We start from the raw sequence: 25,212 nt of genomic DNA on the forward strand, positions 1-25,212 counted from the left end.
AACAGGCTAATTTGTAATCCAAGCCTTGAAGCAACTTGGTATTATTTCACATAGAGAAAGCATTGCCAGGTGTGTAGATCATTTTAAGTATCAGAGAAAAGCATATGAGCAATGGGAATCATATTCTGATTCTTTGCATTCTAAAACATACCCACCAACACATCATCCTATACAATAAAATTAGACCAACACGCCAAAAAATAAATACAATAACATTTATTCAATATAAACTGATTTATAGCCACAAAAATTGTGATGTAGAGATTCCATTCAAAACTTCAGTACAAAATATATTTAAGACTTAGTGGAATATTTTGTAAAATAAGATCGGGCTTCCTCTATATAGATTCAGCAGTAACATGCTACTGAGATAATAACATTGAACACAACTGAAGAGGTCTCATCCTGAAACAAACAAAGAACTGAAGTTAATATTATAAGGCACTCAAAACATATAAGAAATTTTACATTATGCTGAGGTATTTATTGTAACTTTAATTTCTGTCACATTACAGAACTGTACAACTAAATAATACTATAAAATAGGTGATAAAATTTACAACATTGGAGCTGAAAATAATTTTTTCTTGACCAAGGAAAAAAAAGGAAGAAAAGAAGAAGCAGAAACAGGAAAAAGAGAAATACGAAGCTAAATAATGAATTCAGTTCAAGTGAGTTGGGTTGGACTGTTTGGGAGACGAGACCAAGCAGCGAGGTAATCGGTCTCATCAGATTAGGGAAGGATGGGGAAGGAAGTTGGCCGTGCCCTTTCAAAGGAACCATCCTGGCATTTGCCTGGAGCGATTTAAGGAAATTATGGAAAACCTAAATCAGGATGGATGGACGCGGGATTTAACTATCGTCCTCCCACATGAGAGTTCAGTGTGCTAAGCACTGCGCCACCTTACTCGATCAGCTCAAGTGAGAAAGACACAAACTGCAGATTGGAATGGAACTTTAACAACATACTTCAGCAGTAGAAAAGAAGTATGACAGACCATAACTGAGAACTTGAGAAAAGACAGTATTACAGAAACAGTACAAAACTTTTCAAAGGAACCATCCCAACATTCGTCTTAGGTTACACTACAGTACAGTTGAAATGTAGCTTTTTACAACATTCTTTGAAAAAACTCAGTTCATTTCTTGCCAAATGAGGCTTACATGATATTTTGCATTCTTGATGACTATCTTCACTGACAGAGTCATGAACACACTGTCTTACCTAATGTGCTAGTATGTTATATGTAGCAATCAGTGCATTGTATCATGGAGATGACATACAAATGTCAAAGAATTTACATACTCTAACAGTAATTAAGTTGATGTCTGTGGCAGAGGAATCCTCAATGACAATATATCAGGGTGTCAATGTAAGAGACAGGAATTTTGTCTTATCACAAGTAATTCCATGTTTGATTGTGAGGCCATGCCGAACAGCTGCTGATCTGCCCAAATCTCGAGTCTGGCATCAATGATCTGCACAATCTACATACAGAATAGTCACTATACCTGCCATTGCACTCACAAGCTATTTTTCCTGGATTTCCCGGTTGAAAATACACTTTCTCATGGGTGAAAATACACTTTATCCGTGTTAAGTGACAGTACCGATATACTTTTCCTTGGCACTCTAAAACTTATCGATCATTAGAATGTTTATGGTTTCCTACACAGACGTAGAATTTGTCAGCACTTTAGAAAATGAAACCCAGGGGGGAAAAAAAACTTTTTGGAAAGATTTTTGATGTGCAGCAACATGTACACTGCATTTTTTCATGTTACGGAGGTATAAATTCGAATTCCACCAAACACTGCATGTTACTTTCCGAAGCAATGAAATAAGAGCATCATGGATATTCACAGGTCTATGGTGACCTGGCAGTGAACAAAAGCACAATGAGTCTGTGATCACTGAAACAAGGCCACACAAACCTGTCTTATCTCCCAGGTGCTGGCTGGCTGCACACTGCTGCAGGTCCTGTGATGTTGGAAAGTACAGACACTCTCATTTCAGGTGATCAACAGATTACAATCAAACACCTCACTACACAAATGGAAATGACTGCTGGTAGTGCTGACACACTCGTCCACCAGTTTGGGTAATTATTTATTTATTTATTAATGCATACATCTAGTTCTGTAGCACCAAACTGAGGAGCAAATCTCCAAGGTCATGGAACAGGTCAGTACATGAAATTACAACATAAAAGTAATTACAGATAAAATAAAATGTTTATGAACCCAAAAAAAAGTCAAGCCATAAGTTTAAGTAAACCCATTTGAGTCACAGACAGGCACAATGAAACATTAAAGCTTTCATACAGTAAGTCCTCCCAAAACAGAAAACACACATTCACACATTCTTAGCATTTGCAATGTGTATTTTGTCAGGTGCCACAAACATGGATACCAGAAAGATAGTTTATCACTGCTACTTTGAGTCAGTTATTCGTTATGGCATAATCTTCTGGGGAAATTCAGCAAATGTCACTAGGCTCCTAGTATTACAAAAGAAAGTAATTAGAAATGTGTGTTGCAAAAAAAATGGGAATCCTGTCGACCACTGTTAAAAAATTTAAAAGTACTATCTATCCCCTCACTTTACATATGTGAGATGGTGGTGTTCCTATATAAAAATCAACATACACTAGACACTTTCCGTTTTAACCACAACTACAGCACTTGCCACAGAGATAACTTCAAACTTCCAACACATTGTTTAAAACTTTATGCCAAAACACCAGAGTGTATGGGGTTAAAAATCTTCAATAAAATAAAAGGCAGTAATATATTTAAAATGGAGCTTAGTTCACTGAAAAGACTGCTCTTTACTCTTCTGTTGAAAAAGTGTTATTATTCGTTGATGAATTCATTGAGGACAGCTTCACAGTCTGAACACAGGGATTGTATTATATGTATTATTTTATGTACATGTGTACCTGTAACTTAGAAATGTAAAATATAATGTAAACTTATGTATTTCTCTCAAAAAATTGAAAAAAGTTTCTTTTCTAAACCTTGACATGTCTCCTGTACATAAAATCAAATGATTTGAAAATTGTACGTAATGTGATGAATAAATCACATATCACACAAGCACAACTCATACACATGGCCACTGTCTACGGCTGCCGGGGACTGGCTGTGGATTGTGACTGCATCTGACACGAGCAGAAATTGCTGAGGTGGGTGGCTGCTATTGAACATTACCTTTTCCAATGCCCAACTGACTGCAAACCTGCTCATCATGAACAACTATATCCTCACCCATAGTTACTTTTCCTTTGAAGGGCATCGCCCACAAACAAATCCATGGTACAGCAACCTATTCATGGGTCTTGTAGTATAGCCCTTCCTAACTACCCAGAATACCAAACTTCTCACCTGCTTCAGATTCATTAATGACATTTTCATGATCTGGACTGAGGGTGAGAACACCCTATGAAGAGTCCTCCAGAACATCAACACCTTCTCCCCCATTTGCTTCACCTGGTCCTCCAACCTGTATTGGTGAGCAGTCCTTCTCCTAATCTGCCAAGAGTCTCATTGAGGCTTTCACAGACCAAAATCACCATGTTGTCCACACACACATCTCCCATGCCTTGTCTCTCCAGTCACCTACCATCTCCCACATACCAGCTGTCCAGCCACAAGGAGCACTCCTCTCGTGACTCTGCAGTCAGTATCGAATCACAATCTCTGCCACAGTTTTGACTACCTGTTATCATACCGTGAAATGAGGAACATAATGCCCATCCCTCATACAGTGGTATTCCGCTAACTACTGAAACTATGCAGTATCCATATGCACTCTTACTCCATCGCTGCCCCCAACACCTAGCCTCATGTCCCTGCAATATACCTAGTTGCAAGACCTGTCCCACGCATCCTCCCACTACCACCTGCTCCATTCCTGCCACAGGCATATACAGGGTTTGTATAAAAAGTAATGAGACTGAGCTTGTGAATCAAAATTTATTGTAGATATCACTACAACCACTTAGTACTCTTCAATGTATGACCCTTGAGAGTCAACAATCCACTGCATGCAAGATAACCATGCTTCAAACACTGCTGCGAACGCTGAGTCCAGGATGGCCTTTAAAGCCCTCGTCGTGGCAGCTTGGACCTTCCTCAGGGTCTCACAATGCTGCCCTGAAAGAAGTTTTTAGTTTGGGGAACAAAAAAAAAAGTCTGGTGGGGCCTCATCAGGACTGGGTAATCATTGGAACCCCTTTCTTGGCCAGGTAGCTGACCACCATGAAGCAGCTTGACTCAGCGTGTTGTCATGATGATGCTTCCAATCACTGGTGATGGCTGGCCTCACGTGATGGACCCTGGCTTTCAGTCTCTTGAGCACTTCACAATAAAAATCACCGTTGACAGTATGGCCTTGGGGCACAAACTCATCATGAACCACGCCCCCTGATGTCAAAAAACACAATCAGCATGGCTTTCACCTTCGATTTGCTCATGCAAGCCTTTTTGGATGTGGGGATGCCACGATGTGCCATTCGGCTCTCATGCACTTTATCTGTGGATTGTACTGAAACATCCAGGTTTCATCTCCAGTGACAAAATTATCTAAAAATTCCAGATCAGCTTAAAGGCTCTGGGGATTGTCTTGGCAGGTGTCCAAACGTGCTTGCTTTTGAACATCTGACAAAATCTTTGGTACCATCTTGGCACAGATCTTCCTCATTGACAATTCTTTGGTGATGATGTTGTGCACTGTCATTTTATCAGGTCTGAAGTCATCTGCTATAATCCTGACACTCATACAATGGTTTCATCTCCAGTGACAAAATTATCTAAAAATTCCAGATCAGCTTAAAGGCTTTGGGGATTGTCTTGGCAGGTGTCCAAACATGCTTGCTTTTGAACGTCTGACAAAATCTTCGGTACCATCTTGGCACAGATCTTCCTCATTGACAATTCTTTGGTGATAATGTTGTGCACTGTCATTTTATCAGGTCTGAGGTCATCTGCTATAATCCTGACACTCATACAATGGTCAGTGTTCAATAAAACGCACACATGGTCAACATTTTCATCCGTTTTGCTAGTTGACGCGCGTCTGGAGCGGTCCTTGTCCTCAAAGCTGTCCCAGCCCTCTTTAAAGCTCTTCACCCATCTGAGAACCTGGACTTTTGACAGGTAATGATCGCCATAGGCTTGCCGACGCATATCCAATGTTTCCATACCTGATTTTCCTAGTTTCACACAAAACTTGATGGAGTAACATTGCTCGATTGTTTGCTGCATGTTGGACCACGACCGAAGAATCCACTCAATGCATGATGCTGCCAAGACAAGAGTCCGCAGGTGACTGACACGCCACGCATTTTCGGCCAGACACCCCCCACCACCAATCCCCCTGGGTGAGCGTGTGCTGTGAAGTACAGTTGCATCGGCAAAAAATCAGTCTCATTACTTTTTATACAAACCCTGTACTACCCTATCAACGGGGTTACCTGTGAAAGCAGCCATGTGATCTACAAACTAAGCTGCAACCATTGTACCACTTTCTTTGTGGACATCAGCACTAATAAGATGTCTGTCTGTGTACATGACCACTGCCAAACCATAGCCAAAAGACAGCTGGACTACTCAGTGGCTGAACATGCTGCACAACACAATATGCTTTTCTGAACTGTGCAGGTGGTAATTCTCCCTAGAACATGTTTTTCATTCTTGTAACCTCCCTGGCCTAAACATTCACCACTCCCTGTCCTTCACCTACGTATCCCCTTTCCTGATTGTTCCCAGATGCAGCGCAGCATCTTCCCCCACCCCTACCCTGCTATCAATTCTGCTCTCCACACCAAGCCTCCTCCTTACACCCACCACCCACCCCAGCAGATTGCTGCTCATATCAGATGAAGTCACAGTCTGCAGACATTGTCCTTTTGCTCGTGTGTGTGTGTGTGTGTGTGTGTGTGTGTGTGATTTCAGAAGAAGAGCTTTTTTATCTGAAAGGTTAAATGTTTAGCAGTCTTTTTCATTGTGCCTGTCTCCAATACAAAACCTTTCATACTTGAATACTACACAACACCAGACTTTGTCCCAGCTTCAGTGCAGCAATGTGTTCTTCAATAATCAACACTAATGATACCTTCTCATTAGCAGCTTCCCTTTTCATTACTGTAAGCTTCAGCACAATATTGACTGCCCTGTTGTCAAGAAATGTACTGATTGCTCAATCTGATATGCTGTGCCAGTTCCCACTTCATTTTACAGTACATTTATTTGGCTGTCAACATACTTTATAAGTAGTACACAGCTACTTTAGATTGTAAAAGGCGTTTATTTTCTTTTTTGATCATTTAATCATTTGTTATGGCTGTTTGAATATCAAGTATCAGATTGATACACGACATCTGATTGCGTTACTTTATAGGGATTTTATTATTTTAGGTGAGAGAAAGTTAATCATGGCAAGTTACATTAAGGTGTGTAAATTCCTCTCCCCCATGAACCACAGACCTTGCCATTGGTGGGGAGCCTTGTGTGCCTCAGAGATACAGACAGCCGTACTGTGGGTGTGACCACAACGGAGGAGTATCTGTTGAGAGGCCAGACAAACGCATGGTTCCTGAAGAGAGGCAGCAGTCTTTTCAATATTTGCAGGGACAATAGTCTGGATGATTGACTGATCTGGCCTTGTAACACCAACCAAAACAGCCTTGCTGTGCTGGTACTGTGAATGACTGAAAGAAAGGGGAAACTACAGCCGTTTTTCCCTACGGCATGCAGCTTTACTGTAAAGGTGGAAAAGAGCTCAGATGGAGAACCAGTCCTAAGCAAAGAAGAGAAAGCAGAAAGGTGAAAGGAGTAGATAGAGGGTCTACGCAAGGGCGATGTACTTGAGGACAATATTATGGGAATGGAAGAGGATGAAGATGAAATGGGAGATATGATATTGTGTGAAGAATTTGACGGAGCCCTGAAAGACCTAAGTTGAAAAACGGCCCCGGGAGTAAATAACATTCCATTAGAACACTACTGATAGCCTTTGCATGACAAAACTCTTCCCTCTTGTGAGCAAGATGTATGAGACAGGTGAAATACCCTCAGACTTCAAGAAGAATATAGTAATTCCAATCCCAAAGAAAGCATGTGTTGGCATATTTAGAAGGATGGGAGTTGCAGTATCTATTCAGAGATGAAGAGGCTTGCACAGGATAGAGTAACATGGAGAGCTGCATCAAAACATTCTCTGGACTGAAGACCACAACAACAACAAATTACTCAATCCAAAAAATCTTGAAGAAATCAAATGTAAATTGTTTGAAATGGATAATAATGAAGTTAAAGAGGATTTTTTAGGTGAAATGGACAGATTGTGATGATGAAGTTTTAGTTTGGCTGGAAGATTCATAAACCAAGAAAAAAGGCAGTGGTAATTATGATGATGATGATGATGGTGATGACGACAATGAAGTACTCAAGAAAAATGCCCATTACTATATTGGAAGGAACAAAGACTTGCATTGATGACACAAAAGGTGGAGTCAACATTATAAGTTGACAACTTTGTGCAATGTTGCCACAAATGTGCACAATTTGTCCATCGTTACATGTTTTGCAATGATCAATGTGAGTCAAATCAGTACACAAGGAATTTATTTCAGCAAGAATGACAATTTTGTCAGGAGAAAAAGATTTCTGAACCAACTGTCTTATGTATTAGTTTTGACTCATTTTATCTGAAAAGTTTGGATACCTCAGGAAATCATGTGAATCCTCAGCAAAGGCTAAAACATTTGAAGAAAAAACAATCTTGGTTGCAATTCATTTTTTTTACCAAATATGCATTTTGCCTTCATGGGGCACCTTCGGATTATCTTAAAATTTATCTTTTACAAAATTTTAAACACTATAAAATGTCTCTGTGCTAGAGTCAAGCATGTGTTGAATCAGATGAACCTGCAAGGACCTTAATAATGCCATACCTGCAGGCCAGAATGGTGCAATGATAGGACCACACTCATAAAAGGGTAATAATGAAGGGTAGTGATTAATGTCCTGTTGACATCAAGGCCATTAGAGATGGAGCACAAGCTTGAACTGATTTAAGGATGAGGTAGGAAATCAGCCATGCCCTTTCAAAGGAACCATCCTCGCATTTGTCTGGAGAGATTTAGGGAAATCACGGAATAACTAAATCAGCATGGCTGATCGTTGCTTTAAACGGTCATCCTCCTGAATGCTAACCACTGCACCTCTCTTGGTCAAGAGCAAGTGTCCACATTTAAACATAACACAACATCAATGCCACTGTAACTTCAAGGCAGGAGTATGGCATATGTTGGCATCTCTGTGTATTATGTTTAAATGTGTGTACTTTTTTGAGAGTGTGGTCCTACCACTGCACCATTCTGGCCTGCTGGAACAATTTTATTAATGTCTCTGGAGGTTCATCTGATCTAACGCATGCTTCAATATAGCAGAGAGCCTTTTTATGTTTTATAAATATTCTAAAAGGAAAATTTTAAGATAATCTGAAGACTCCTCACAAAGGCAAAACACATGGTTAATAAATTGTAAAAAAGACCTTTTTTAATTCAAATATTCTACATACATAACAGATTTGTGACAACATAAGACACAAACAACAGTACAGCCACAATTAAGCAAAGTTTATTCTTCTACTTCATACAAGCGAAGAACAGTTGAGAACATAGACATAATCTATTTATTTATTTATATACTTGTTCCATAGATCTATACATGTGAGCAAGTCACTCAGATGTGGAACGTGTCAAAGTACATAATAAAATACATAGAATAAAGACATTGTTATAGTATTAATAACAGTGCACAAAAGTCATACTTATTAGCTTAAAAACTAGTCAACATAAATGTGAAGATAACAGTTTCATATTTAGGGCATTATTGCATCTATTTTAACCTTGAACAGTAATCAAAACTTCCCACTTTGGGTTTAAAAGTGACCCAAAAATGGAAATGAGAAAAACAGGAATTTTTACATTAGGGCATTATTACATTAGTTTAACAGTAAACAGTGTCAAAAAAATTTAAAAACATCTTTCCAATCTGGGTTTTACTTATTTCTCTGAAAGAATTCCTCTAGTGAATAAAGTGAGGTCTCAAGTAAATAATTTTTCAAGCTACGTTTAAATACTGATGTACTACTCCTTATACTTTTGATGCTGTTGGGTAGGGAATTGAAAATTTTTGTTCCAGCGTACTTTACCCCTTTTTGAATAAGTGTCAAGTTCTTTAACTCACAGTGGAAATCCTCTTTTCTTCTGGTGTTATGTTCATGATATAGGCAATTCGTTTCATACAGAGTGAGGTTATTTATTATGAAGCACATCAGTGAATATATGTACTGAGATGTTGCTGTCAGTATTTCAAATCGTTTAAAAAGATTTCGACATGAGGTTCATGGGGGTACACCACAAATGATTCTTATTGCTCTTTTTTGTGCAGTGAGGATTTTCTTTGCGGCAGGTGTATTGCCCCAGAAGTTGATGCCATAACACATGACTGAATGAAAATAGCCAAAGTAAGCTGACTTTGAGATGGTAATGTCATTGAAGCGTGACAAAATTCGTAAAGCAAATGTTGCCGACGTCAGCCGTTTTAGTGTTTGTAGAACGTGATGTTCCCAGTTCAGCCTACTGTCCACGTATACGCCTAGGAATTTTGATAAGTACACTTGCTTTATCATCTGATCATTCTGTGTGATAATTATTTCTTTTGGGTTTTTGTGGGTTGTCTGGAACTGGATAAAATTGGTTTTTTCAGGTTTATTGAAAGGGAGTTAATACTAAACCAACCCAGAACTTCTTTAAGGATATTATTGACCTCGGATTCTAAGTCAGTAGTTGACACATTATCCACCACAATGCTCGTATCATCAGCGAACAACATTGTAAATTTACACTGCTTATTGATGGATAAAGGCAGGTCATTAACATATATGAGGAACAGCAAGGGCCCAAGCACTGATCCCTGTGGCACTCCATGCTGCACAATTCCCCACTCAGAGTCCACTATATATTGTGATACACTATCTGAAACATCTAGAATAATCTTCTGCTTCCTATTTTCGAGGTACGATTTTAACCAGTTCCCTACGGGTCCTGTAATTCCATAATGACGGGCCTTCTTGAAGAGTATCTGGTGATCTACACAGTCGAACGCCTTTGATAGGTCGCATAAGACACCAATTGGCAGCCTCTTGCTGTTTATAGACTCTAGAACATCATTTGTGAATGAGAAAATTGCGTTATCTATTGAAACTCCCTTTTGAAAACCAAACTGCTGACTGTTAATGATGTTCAGGTCACCAAGGTGTGCCACAATCCTGTTGTACAGAGCTTTTTCTAGGACTTTTGAAAATGTTGTTAATAGAGAGATAGGGCGATAGTTTGACACATTTGTAGCATCCCCTGCTTTGTACAGGGGCCTGACAACAGAGTATTTCATTCTGTCTGGAAACACTCCTTGTTGCATGGATGTGTTGCAGATGTGAGACAAACTTCGGTCACTTCACTACAGCAAGCCTTCAACAGCTTGCTTGAAATATCGTTGATACCAGCAGAATGTTTATTTTTCAAAGACTGTATGATTTTTTTTATTTCATTGGCAGTAATGGGAAGCACACTTATTTGACTGAAAGGTTCTGGAAAATTATTTTTCATTATACAGGCAGCTTTATCTACAGAACCATGGCAACCTATCTGTGTTGGGACAGTTAAAAAATGTTGGTTAAAGATTTCAGCAATTTCCTCACTATTAGTTATCTCTGAGTTGTCAACAGTTAAAACAATATTTTTGTCTTTGGTGAAGTTTACAGTCCCTGTTTCTCTCTTTACCACATTCCAGATTGTTTTAATTTTATTTTCAGAATTAGTAATTTCAGATGCTATACACATACTTTTAGAGTTTTTAATTACTTTGGCAAGAATTTTACAGTAGAGTTTATAATGTTTTAGCTGAGCAGGGTTGTTAGAAGTCTTTGATGCTATGTAGAGTTGTCTTTTTCTCTGACAGGAAGCTATGATGCCCTTAGTGAGCCATGGTTTCTTTGCAGACCTAGCAGGTTGGACTCTGTATGACTTTTTTGGAAATACACTTTCAAAGGTACCTGCTATCTCATTTGTGAATAAATTGTATTTTGAATTAGCAGTTTCTGCTAGATAAACAGGTGTCCAGTCAGCATGCTGAAGACATGATCTGAACGTTTGAATAGCTTCCTCACTTATTTTCCTTACTGTTTTCCATCTAAGTGAGGTGTCACTCAGAGGAATTCCCAAGCTGTTGAAAGTAACTCGTTGTCCGTCATGGTCAGACAGACCATTTATAACCATTTCAATATTAATATGGTTGACTTTACTCTGATCAACAAAAACGTTATCAATGAGAGTACTGGAAGAGGTTGTGGTTCTGGTGGGCGAGCTAACCACGGGAACAAGGTTGTATGTGCACATGAGATTTTCAAACTCCACCTTGCAGGGAGAATTAACCAAGAAATCTATGTTAAAATCCCCAACAACTACCATGCCCCTATTTTTTCTACTTAAGTACAACAAAAGAGTATCTAATTGTTTAATAAACACTTTAAAATTACCAGATGGTGCCCTGTAAACTGCCACAACTGTTAATCTGGAGACAGTGTTTGGCACCTCTATAGCACATACTTCAAAATGTAGCTCAAAGCAGAATCTTTGTACATCTATTGCCATGAACAAGACATTGTTTTTTACATATACAGCTACTCCTCCTTTATCCATATAGTTCCTGCAATAAGATGTTGCCAAAACATAGTTGGGAATAGGGACCACTTCAATACCAGCAGTGATGTGGTGTTCTGTTAGACACAGAATGTGGGCACTGTTTATATCTTTTGTGTCTTCTATATTTGCTGTGAACTGATCCAGCTTGCAGTATAGGCCTCTTATGTTCTGATGAAACACTGTTAACTTTTGTTTGTCTTTAATTGTATTGCTGTTTGAGTGAACTTTCGTTTGTGTATTAATTATTTGTTGCAGATTTTTGTTACTGGACCAAATCCTGCTAGAGTTGGCCCAGCTCACTAGTTTCCCTCGTCAGTTAGGGCTATGACTGGTCTGCTTTCATGATCGTTATTGTTTAGGCCTATTATTTCATGAAAAGCTTTTCCAATGTCTGCTGCTAGTTTATTTTTGCCAAACTGATTTAGATGTAGTCCATGCTTTGTGAAGCAGTGTCTCTCATACCTGTCTGTATCCAGTAGTGTCACATTCGTAAACTTAGTGCAAAAGTGTTTCAGTTTACTATTCGTTAGGTGAATTTCTCTGTTCACACAAGACCAGTCTGCCAGGTCATATCTCGTGGGCACAGTTGTTAGTATTATGTTTGTATGCTGTAATAACTGCAGCAATACGAGTAGCTTTTTAATGAAAGTGCTGGCCTCGTTGCAATAAACATCGTTTGCTCCTGCGATTATTGCAACACAGTCTTTTTCCGTGAATTTAGCACATTCTGTGTGTATGTCTTCTACCACATTCACGAATTTTGCTCCTGGTTTAACAATTGCTGATATACACGAACCATCTTGAGCTGAGTTCGACATGCATGTCGAAATATTGCGAGCATGAGTGTCTCCAAATATTTTTACGTTATTTTTCCGTTGTGTTTGTTTATGTAGGCGATCTGAACTTTTTCTTACGCAACCACGCGTGTTTTGTGTACACGTGTTGCCGTCTACTACAATATTAGATGCACTGTTTTTGTTATTTGAATTATCACTGTTTATCAAGCACTGAACTTTGTCCACTGTTGAGGCTTCTTTATTCACTTGTGGGTTTCCTTTCTTGTACATAAATGTGGCGTCGTCGACGGTTACGTTTTCACGACTTATAAACACAGAAACAATCCAGATACTGAAACAAGCAGCTGCTAACAATAAACAGGAACTCTACTAACACAGGTTTAGCTGTCTGGAAAGTAATAAATAGCTTTAGGGATTGTAAGGACAGATCAACAAGTGATTTTACTATAAACCATAAAGGGCATATCATGAAATGTCAATGTCAGATTGCAAATGTTTTTAATGAGTACTTTTCTTCTTTGCAAAAACAGACATAATGTCTTATGGGATAACAGCAATCAGTGATTTTATAATGTTGCTTAAAATCCGTCTTGATTGCAAAAAATTTTTTATTATTCATATGACCGGTTTCGGTTCATTCAGAACCATCTTCAGATCTGTAAAAATAATTATACTAATTTACCATTTCACAGAAGCAAATGTTTTTCATCCTATCTAATCTACATCAAATGTACCAGAACGTACCTGATATTTCAGTTACAGGAGTAACCCGTCCAAATCCAGCAACTTTCACATGCTACGTCACATAAAATTGGTTGGCAGAGTGCACGTCATTTATATTGATTATAGCACTATTACCGACAGGTGGCGTCTGGTACATTTGTTACATGTACAAATGGAATGTAACAAATGTACCAGACGCCACCTGTCAGTAATAGTGCTATAATCAATATAAATGACGTGCACTCTGCCAACCAATTTTATGTGACGTAGCATGTGAAAGTTGCTGGATTTGGACGGGTTACTCCTGTAACTGAAATATCAGGTACGTTCTGGTACATTTGATGTAGATTAGATAGGATGAAAAACATTTGCTTCTGTGAAATGGTAAATTAGTATAATTATTTTTACAGATCTGAAGATGGTTCTGAATGAACCGAAACCGGTCATATGAATAATAAAAAATTTTTTGCAATTAAGACGGATTTTAAGCAACATTACTTTTCTTTTGTTGGAAAATCTGTCAATAACCATTTTAAGAATCTTCAGCATAGATATAGGGGCATTCCAATCAAACAAAGCATATACTTGGCCCCAATCAATAACAAGGAAGTCAAAAACATAGTAATGCCATTAAAAAATACAAAATCAGCAGGCTATGATGGATTGTCTATCAGTTCACTAAAAAGATGCATAGACAACATATCTGATGCCATGGCCACAGCAGTAAATGATGTAATTGCATCAGGTTGTTTCCCAGATAGTCTAAAGACAGCACAAGTAACCCCAATTCACAAGAAAGGTGATAAATCTAAAATTGAAAACTACTGCCCCATCTCAATCTTACCTGTATTTTCTAAGGTAGCTGAGAAAGTTATTTATACTAGACTAATGACATTCCTGAGTCAACACAATTTAATATTTGAAAAGCAGAATGGCTTTATGAAAAACAAGTCAACATCAGTAGCAGCAGCACAATTAATAGACAAAATAATAACGGCCATAGAGAACAAGGAGTATGTAACTGGAGTGTTCCTTGATCTAGAAAAAGCTTCTGATTGTGTCAACATCACCATATTACTTGACAACCTGTGGAAACTGGGTATCAGAGCAACTGGCTATGAGGTAATATAATCGTATTTGAGCAATAGAAAACAAGTTGTCTTGCTTAAAACAAACAGTGGGTCTTACAAATCTAAAATTACTGATATCAAATATGGAGTGCCTCAAGGTTCTGTCTTGGGATCCCTTCTTTTCTTGATTTATGTTAATGATATACAGTATTGTTCTCCTAACTGTACAAAAATATTGTATGCAGGTGACACATCAATAGTGTGTAAACACAAAGACGATGAGAGTCTGGAGGTACTATGCAACAGTGTAACTAATGAAATAGTCAAGTATTTTAATGAAATCCATCTAAATGTAAGTGCTTCAAAGACTGCAATGATGGAATTTAACACAAGAAACAAATAGAATTTGACATGAAATTATCCATAGGAAATGACATTGTAAAAAAGGAAAAATGGACAAAGTTCTTGGGAATTACAATCCAGGACAGCCTCAAATGGGACATGCATATTGATTCCTTAGCATGTCGAAGAATGTGTTTGCTATAAATATGATTAGCAAATATTGTAAGGACATGTGTGTACTAAAAACTGCTTATCATGCCCTATTCTCATCAAACTTAAACTATGCTGTAGAAATATGGGGTGCAACAACTCAAGCCAACCTAAGTACATTATTAATACTACAGAAAAAAGTTATCTGAATTATTTGTGGTGCCAAACCTAGAGAATCATGTCGGAATCTGTTCCCAAAAGTAGGTGTGCTTACCATTATAGGTGCATACATATTGAAAGTTATATTGCTTGTGAAAACAATAAATCCAAATTTCAACTGTGACCTGCACCAGTATGATACAAGGCAAAAATTCAGATACCATGTAAATAGCCACAGAACATCTTTATATGAAAAAAATGCACTTCATGCTGGGCTGAAACTAGCCAATGCCCTACCAAAAAGTCTCACAACCCTTCCTACTAACAAATTAAAAGATCAGCTAAAAAGAATTCTAATTGAAAACCCTTTTTATTCCCTAGATGAATATATCTGTATGAAAAGTGCTTCATAAGTATGTCAAGCTCATAGTTATAAGTAACCTACAACTAATATAATGTTGATAAAAACAATATTTGTAATATCGTGATTGCATACTACCAAATGTAAAATCCATCAAAATGTAAAATTTATTAATACTAACAAATCTTTAGTTTGTAATTTATAAATTGATGTATTCAGAAGAATAATCTGTATGATGTCCTGAAACTGTATTATTTCTAGGGATTGTATTTGATTATTCGATGTTGAATAAATATTATTATTATTATTATTATTATTATTATATGAGACAGAATGCCTGCTGCACAGTGCTTATAAAGTGAAGGGCTCTGGTAGATGGTGTTGTGAATGCCATGCCATGTGCACAAGTCATGCAGTCCACCGCAGGTAGCCTGTGGTAGACGGCACGTGCAGATGCCATTGGTAGTATATTCTAAGAGTAGAGCATCAGTGTCCTGGTGCTGTGGTGCATATCCAAGTATTATGTACAGAGTTATAGCAGAGTCTACAATATTTTATGAGCCTACAGCATTACAGGCCAACATGTGAAAAAGAAGCAGAAATAATGTAAATGGAACTGGGATGAAGAAGAAAATACTTTCATTAAACAGTCAGTCAGACCTTGTATGACCTACAATAAATTTAATCGAAAGGGTAGCAAACTTTGATTCACACATGGTGCCTGCAATATGTATCAATGAGATCCCACCCACATCAGTCTCTGTTGGTCCATACCTATTCCCACAAATAAGCTATCAAGACGACTTGCCAGTAATAACAGCAGCATGGCATGAATACATGGGTTGGACATTGAGAACCACCTTGGCTGACACTTTTAATCATCATCACTGAGATGTAACTAATGGTTCTTCCTGAAGTTCTTAATAAGTTACCTTTCAAAGCCTTCAGATACTGCAAAAATAAACAGAAATTTTCTTTACTGGTAAGCACATTTGCCCCATCCATTATCTAACCAACCTCTAAAATAACGCCTAGAAATGAAACAGTATGCCACACACTCAGTTACATCAGCCGCTAAACAATAAATGCGTATAATTTTCAGACTACTTAATTACTGCTGAAGTTTTCACTTTTACAAATTGTTAGGTGGAACATGTACTTACTTACTCAGCTGCTGCCAAAGCAGCATTTTCTACCACCTCTTTGTTTCGCAGCCAGTACTGTTGGAGACGTGCAAGCCACTGCTGCCAGTACTTCTGGCAATCATCAACTGACAGCATAAAGAAATTAGCTGGGGAGCCATCGCTATAAGCAACCACAATGAGGCCACCTTGTACCTGTGTCAAGCATATACAACGTTAGATGAAATGATACTCATCATATTCTTCTATGGGGAAATGTCTACTTTTAGTAATTATTCCCTATCAGTATAAAATACAACATACCAAAAATGAACACTTCAATACTAACTCACTATACATGTGTCACTCACATTACCTGCAAATATGAATCATTATTTTTTCTTCAAAAAGCAAGCAGTTACAAATAAATGTATAAGAAGTTTCTTTGTGATCTGTGCCCATGATTTTTAAATGTTATTCATTGTTTCTACTATGATTATCTTCTTGTACTGAGGTTTTAGATACACAAAATGCAACACTGTTGCTTACAAATGTACACGAGCATAAGTTAAAACAGCAATCATCATCATCGCTAAATACAAGACTGTCAAATTTCAGTTGAGCAGCTCTACAAAAATAATGATATGTATCCTACTGCCTACCATCTGACTGTAACAGAAAAACTCATTACTAAACATTAGGTGCAACCAGTGTGTTTGTTCATGCAAACTCCTTAATCTCTACAGACATTTCCTGAAGTTAGTCTGTTGCATGACCTTCACTTATCCCCAATTCAGATTAAGTTAATCCTTACAGTACCTGTGGTGCTTCTGATACAGACACAGGTGCCATTTAGCTTGTTCTCATGTGGGAGAACTCACGCGAATCAACTTGACTGGGTATGGATTTGGTACATACACTATGTAATCAAAAGTATCTGGACACTCCAAATATATATGTTTTTCATATTAGGCGCATTGTGCTGCCACCTACTGCCAGGTACTCCATATCAGCGACCTCAGCAGTCATTAGACACTGTGAGAGAGCAGAATGGGGCACTCCGCGAAACTCATGAACTTCGAATGTTGTCAGATGATTGGGTGTCACTTGTGTCATTCATCTATACGCAAGATTTACACACTCCCAAACATTCCTAGGTACACTGTTTCCAATGTGATAGTGAAGAGGAAACATGAAGGGACACATACAGCACAAAAGCATACGGGCCGACCTCATCTGTTGACTTGACAGACCACCAACAATTGAAGGAGGTCGTAATGTGTAATAGGAAGACATATAACCAGACCCTCACACAGGAATTCCAAATTGCATCAGGATCCACTGCAAGTACTATGACAGTTAGGCAGGAGGTGAAAAAACTTGGATTTCATGGTCAAGCAGCTGCTCATAAGCCACACATCACGCCGGTAAATTCCAAACGACACCTCACTTGGTGTAAGGAGCATAAACATTTGACGACTGAACAGTGGAAAAACGTTGTGTGAAGTGATAAATCGTGGTACACAATGTGGCAATCCAATGGTAGAGTGTGGGTATGGCGAATGTCCGGTGAACGTCATCTGCCAGCGTTTGTAGTGCCAACGGCAAAATTCAGAGGCGGTGGTGTTATGGTGTGGTCTCGTTTTTCATGGAGGGACTTGCATCCCTTATTGTTTTGCGTGGTACTATCACAGCACAGACCTACACTGATGAATTCGGGGATGGCAATTGTATCTTTCAACACGATCGGGCACCTGTTCATAATGTATGGCCTGTGGCGGAGTGGTTACATGACAATAACATCCCTGTAATGGACTGGCCTGCACAGAGTCCTGACCTGATTCCTACAGAAAACCTTTAGTATGTTTTGGAACACCAACTCTGTGCCAGGCCTCACCGACCAACATTGATACCTCTCCTCAGTGCAGCACTCTGTGAAGAATGGGCTGCCATTCCCCAAGAAACCTCATAGCACCTGTCTCAACATATGCCTGCAAGAGTGGAAGCTGTCATCAAGGCTAAGGGTGAGCCAACACTAAACTGAATTCCAGCATTACCGCCGAACTTGTACATCATTTTCAGCCAGGTGTCTGGATACTTTTATCATATAGTGTATATCCATCCTCCTGTTCAGTGTTTTCTCAGGAGTCTCCTATATCATAATTGTTGCCCTCCTTTCCTTCTCATGTGCAACCTCCACTACTCTTACTCACACTTTAGTCCCACCAACACACACACACACACACACACACACACACACACACACACACACACACAGAGAGAGAGAGAGAGAGAGAGAGAGAGAGAGAGAGAGAGAAGCAGTAGTGTGCGTTACATGCGTACTCACTATAATGAAGGCTGCAAGTTCAATGGCCTGTCCACTATGTGATATCTTCTTGTCCATTATGTAATATGTTTATCTACCATGTATTAGCTGTGAAGTGCTTCATATGTCACATATACATACTCATTTAAGTGATATAATTACCTGTAAATGAGCATGTCTAGGATCAAAGCTAAGTGCTCCCATGTATGCGCATACTTGTAGAGGTGCATCATATGTCCGTTCAATACATGACTTGCGTTTGTCTGATTTCTTCCATTCTATCAGCACTGGTTTACCCCTGGGGGGGAAGCAAAATCACATTTTGTCATCTTTACAGAGAAGTGTCTCTCAAAACAAATTATTGTACATCTTTAAAAAAAAAGCATTGCACATGATTAAAATTAAGGGAACAAAGCTTAATTGCTTTGTTGCGGCAACAAATATGTTTGGTTACAGAGAAAGAATGTTATATTGCAATAATATTCCTACACACACAATTTTTCTACCTGTAGCAAGAAGATATGAGAAGTTTCCAGTATAATTATTAATGAAGTCAGCTTGTTTAACTTAACTGATACTTTGGATCAATTATTTCTCAAAGCAAGATCATATTAATGTTAATGTGTGGTTCCACATGTGGACTGCCATTTTTATGTCACTTCTGTTGTGGCATACTCCAAGGAGAAAATCTGTATGATGCTTGACAGGGACTACACAATTAAAATATGCAAGCAGCAAAAAAAAAAGAAAAAAAAGAAAAAAAAAACTGAAAATTGTAAAGCCCAAAACAGACAGTGTTTTTATTTGAAATTTATATTACAAAATGAATCTGGTGATAGCTGATTTATAAATAACAGATAACCTAATAGATTTACAAGATTTACAATGTACATATCATTATCAATTGAAACTTCCTGGCAGATTAAAACTGTGTGCCGGACCGAGACTCGAACTCGGGACCTTTGCCTTTCGCGAGCAAGTGCTCTACTGACTGAGCTACCCAAGCACGACTCACGCCCCGTCCTCACAGCTTTAATTCCACCAGTACCTCGTCTCCTACCTTCCAAACTTTACAGATTCTCTCCTGCGAACCTTGCAGATCTAGCACTCCTGAAAGAAAGGATATTGCGGAGACATGGCTTAGCCACAGCCTGGGGGGTTGTTTCTAGAATTAAATTTTCACTCTACAGCGGAGTGTGCGCTGATATGAAACTTCCTGGCAGATTAAAACTGTGTGCCGGACCGAGACTCGAACTCGGGACCTTTGCCTTTCGCGGGCAAGTGCTCTACCGACTGAGCTACCCAAGCAAGCATGACTCACGCCCCGTCCTCACAGCTTTAATTCCGCCAGTACCTCGTCTCCTACCTTCCAAACTTTACAGAAGCTCTCCTGCGAACCTTGCAGAACTAGCACTCCTGAAAGAAGGGATATTGCGAAGACGTGGCTTAGCCATGACGATGTACTGGCGGAGTTAAAGCTGTGAGGACGGGACGTGAGTCGTGCTTGGGTAGCTCAGTCGGTAGAGCACTTGCCTGCGAAAGGCAAAGGTTCTGAGTTCAAGTCTTGGTCCGGCACACAGTTTTAATCTGCCGGAGGTTTCATATCAGCGCACACTCCGCTGTAGAGTGAAAATTTCATTCTATGTTATCAATTGTTTTCTATCATTTCAGACGGTTTTATAAACATTAATTAATGCAAGGCTCAAACAGGAAATTTTGCAGGTCAGTACATAACGCAGGTTCAGAATGTTATTTAATTTGCTGACACAAAGACATAATAAAAACCAACACACTGAAGAGTTAGGTTGGTCGATTTGGAGGAGAGGACCAAACAGCCAGGTCATCAATCTCATTGGATTAGGGAAGGGTGGGGAAGAAAGTCGGCCATGTCCGTTCAAAGGAACCATCCCAGAACTGGCCTGAAGCGATTTAGGGAAATCACGGAAAACCTAAACAACAGTGGCCGGACGTGGGTTTGAACCATTGTCCTCGTGAATACACCGAAGAATTAAAATTGTATTATTCTGCTTCTCTTCTTCTCACTTGAGGATGTGAAAAAGTATTTTTTCCCTTTAATACTGTTTTGGATCTTCACATTACTAAACAGCGAAATGGTGTACATCCCTAGTTGCACATTGCTTATCTAATGGCTTCCAGGGGCAACAAAAGTATAACTTTCAGTATTTCAAATAATTATTGACCAATTTAAAATGACATTAAAGGCTTAACACAGCGAATCAAGTATTAAAGTTAGAATACGTGTATATGTACTGATGGAGCATGACTCACAGTATGCAAATCACCAAGATATATTTAACTAGTATTTGAGACTGAGGACACTTAGTAACTTCCAAAAAACTTTACACATAATTTCAAACCTTTTGTAAATCTTTTCTCTCTGACACCCTCCACAAAATACTGAAAGAAAAATGTTTATCGCTTATTACATTTTTGCTACTTGTGCAGTAAAACTTCAGCATGTGGCATAATCTTTTAATTTGTTACTTCTTTACTATTAACTGTATTGCAACACAATTTCCAGATAGTACCCACACATGCCACTCAATGCACCTGCAAAGCTATCTCACTGTGTGACACATAGCTCAAGACATCAAACATTGAGATACACGAAAAACTAACTTTTATTAAAACAGAGTGCAAATTACCCAGACTGTGTTTGATAATGAAATCATTTAATAACTTCCACCATATTTTAAGTACAATTTCATATAAATTCTAACTTTTTCTTACTTACAGCCTCGAAAAATAATTAGTCTTCGCGTCTTTTGCTATAAAGGTTTTACACAATTGATGTCAAATATTAAGTACATTAACTCATTTGTAAAGTAAACAGACATCTGAATTTGTTTTACACATGGAAGTTCAATTCTTTAAAGAGTCATTTATTCTGGCAATGATGGTGCAATCTACTGCCCCTGGTAATGGCATTACGTTTCTCTCATATTGTGGTGGATTTTTTTTAACCTATGTTCACCTTAGTGCACAAGCGAACTCTTCTAATGCTTCCTTTTAAATTTTTGCCATTCTTTTATTGTACTACAGGACCTTAAAAAAGTTTAGGTTTTGAGTTATAATAATATTTTACCTCTTTCACTTAAGAGTCTAGCTCAGCTGGAACATGTTTCGTAAGATTGTAGGAAGTTTTCCCACACTTAGTAAGAGATTTTTCAAACAGGTTCATTAACCACATTTTTATATTAAAGGATAGCAATATCATCTCTGGGTGCATGAATTATTACCTTGAATATAGTTAGTACCTTACCAAACAATTACTTCTCAGTGACCGTTCTGGTTATGATTATCATCACTTATCCTGTTCTGCTCATAAATATAACAGCATTTTTTTCTGAATTCTCTAACTGTGCAGCCACAGTATTTGTAGTTAATATTTACATTGTTTTTAAAATTCAGATGCTGTCCATACTACTGACATAATGTGGTTATTGTCATTAAATGCATTTCCAGCTAATGCATACTGTTCTAACTGCCATAACTTCAATAACAGTTGTGTGACTAAGTGAGTGTTTATACAATTGAGACAGACAACAGTAAGCTGTTTGATAGTGTATGCTTAATGAGAAATGACTGCTACTGTGTTCCATGATAAGACTGATAAGCAATGAAGTCTGCGTATGGCAGTTCCAGCATTATGTCTTCATACGGCTTCACCTGAGGTTCCAGTTTCATTGCCGCATTTTAATTCATGAATATCGCTTGTTGCAAAATTTTCCAAATTTTAAAGAAAGGTTGGGATCTGACTGTAGCTGCGGCTTGATCAATAAAATTCGCACTTCATGATGTAATTTAAATTACAAAACCAATCATGCCTTTAATAAAGAAGTACAACAGCTGCAGCACTTTTTATTCAATGTGCCTACCTACACCAATAAACTCCACATGCATCCATTCTTCTCATCCAAACACTTATTACCTCAGCGCTGTCTGAAGTGCTAGCTAAAACTTTATTCTGTGATCTTCAACAATCCTCTTAGCAATTACTATTTTTCTGGAACTTTTGTGGTTTTGATATGACACTCATTTGTCACCAACAAAATAATAATTTTGTTATATTTTGCAGTCTTCAGTCTTCCACCCTTCCCTACCCATCCCCCATTCCACTAATCATTTGATCATTCTCAGGTTTTGATGTAAGATCACTTCAGTTTAAGATTATTGCATTTTTTTCAATACTTGAGTCTTTACATTGTTTTAATGATTTTGTTCATTTCCTGTCAACCAACCCAAATCAAATTTTCACATTTAGTTCAAGTCATGCAAATAAAGCACAATCACTAAACATTTAGCTGTAAATTCATGTTTGTGAATCATAGCTTACGAAACGATTCCAATTTTTCATCAACAGTGAACATAAATGATCTTACCACCTTCACAAAGAGGGACATTCAAAGGTTTCTTTAACAGATTTAAAATAGGTCACTAATTTGATTCTTTAGGCACTTGACTTGTGGTTGAGAGGACCAGGCTTCAAATCCCTGTCCAGCTATACAAATTTAGATTTCCTGCAATTTCTCTAAATCACTTTGAGGTAAATGCTATGATGGAGACAGTAAATTTTCTCACTCAAATTGCCATCTGAGTCTGTGCTAGTAACCTCATCAATGAGAGGAAATTAAACCTTAATCTTTCTTCCTTCAAATGCAATACCACTGATGCTGACGTGGTACACTCATATTTGACAAGCTACACTCCTGGAAATGGAAAAAAGAACACATTGACACCGGTGTGTCAGACCCACCATACTTGCTCCGGACACTGCGAGAGGGCTGTACAAGCAATGATCACACGCACGGCACAGCGGACACACCAGGAACTGCGGTGTTGGCCGTCGAATGGCGCTAGCTGCGCAGCATTTGTGCACCGCCGCCGTCAGTGTCAGCCAGTTTGCCGTGGCATACGGAGCTCCATCGCAGTCTTTAACACTGGTAGCATGCCGCGACAGTGTGGATGTGAACCGTATGTGCAGTTGACGGACTTTGAGCGAGGGCGTATAGTGGGCATGCGGGAGGCCGGGTGGACGTACCGCCGAATTGCTCAACATGTGGGGCGTGAGGTCTCCACAGTACATCGATGTTGTCGCCAGTGGTCGGCGGAAGGTGCACGTGCCCGTTGACCTGGGACCGGACCGCAGCGACGCACGGATGCATGCCAAGACCATAGGATCCTACGCAGTGCCATAGGGGACCGCACCGCCACTTCCCAGCAAATTAGGGACACTGTTGCTCCTGGGGTATCGGCGAGGACCATTCGCAACCGTCTCCATGAAGCTGGGCTACGGTCCCGCACACCGTTAGGCCGTCTTCCGCTCACGCCCCAACATCGTGCAGCCCGCCTCCAGTGGTGTCGCGACAGGCGTGAATGGAGGGACGAATGGAGACGTGTCGTCTTCAGCGATGAGAGTCGCTTCTGCCTTGGCGCCAATGATGGTCGTATGCGTGTTTGGCGCCGTGCAGGTGAGCGCCACAATCAGGACTGCATACGACCGAGGCACACAAGGCCAACACCTGGCATCATGGTGTGGGGAGCGATCTCCTACACTGGCCGTACACCACTGGTGATCGTCGAGGGGACACTGAATAGTGCACGGTACATCCAAACCGTCATCGAACCCATCGTTCTACCATTCCTAGACCGGCAAGGGAACTTGCTGTTCCAACAGGACAATGCACGTCTGCATGTATCCCATGCCACCCAACGTGCTCTAGAAGGTGTAAGTCAACTACCCTGGCCAGCAAGATCTCCGGATCTGTCCCCCATTGAGCATGTTTGGGACTGGATGAAGCGTCGTCTCACGCGGTCTGCACGTCCAGCACGAACGCTGGTCCAACTGAGGCGCCAGGTGGAAATGGCATGGCAAGCCGTTCCACAGGACTACATCCAGCATCTCTACGATCGTCTCCATGGGAGAATAGCAGCCTGCATTGCTGCGAAAGGTGGATATACACTGTACTAGTGCCGACATTGTGCATGCTCTGTTGCCTGTGTCTATGTGCCTGTGGTTCTGTCAGTGTGATCATGTGATGTATCTGACCCCAGGAATGCGTCAATAAAGTTTCCCCTTCCTGGGACAATGAATTCACGGTGTTCTTATTTCAATTTCCAGGAGTGTATTTTCAGTGGGTTTGGCATGAATTCTCAATGATGCTGGAAATGTCCTTTTCCCATGCTGACAATATCAATAAAAAGTGATGGGGCATTAACATTATCCTCAAACGAACCACAGAGAGAGATCATATAATGAAAGATCAGGACAGTTGTTGGCAATGTATAGAAAGTATTATTTGTAACAAATGCAAACCAATCTACTGACTTGGTGGGTGTAAATTTAAGAACTGTGAGACATCACCAGT

General features: G+C 39.3%; 1 protein-coding gene across 1 annotated transcript in view; it reads right to left on the reverse strand.

Annotated features, from left to right (window-relative positions):
* Positions 1 to 213: 213 nt before the first annotated feature.
* Positions 214 to 25,212, reverse strand: part of LOC126095069 (mitochondrial genome maintenance exonuclease 1-like) — a 54,518-nt gene continuing 29,519 nt past the window's right edge. The window contains exons 3-5 of the mRNA XM_049909752.1: positions 18,986 to 19,121; positions 16,540 to 16,713; positions 214 to 405 (exon numbers count right to left, since the gene is read on the reverse strand). Of these exons, the coding sequence (XP_049765709.1) occupies positions 16,540 to 16,713; positions 18,986 to 19,121 (310 nt within the window). The 3' untranslated portion in view covers positions 214 to 405. The remainder of the gene's footprint in view (positions 406 to 16,539; positions 16,714 to 18,985; positions 19,122 to 25,212) is intronic.

Source organism: Schistocerca cancellata, chromosome 8 (assembly GCF_023864275.1).
Source record: "Schistocerca cancellata isolate TAMUIC-IGC-003103 chromosome 8, iqSchCanc2.1, whole genome shotgun sequence".
NCBI lineage: Eukaryota > Metazoa > Arthropoda > Insecta > Orthoptera > Acrididae > Schistocerca > Schistocerca cancellata.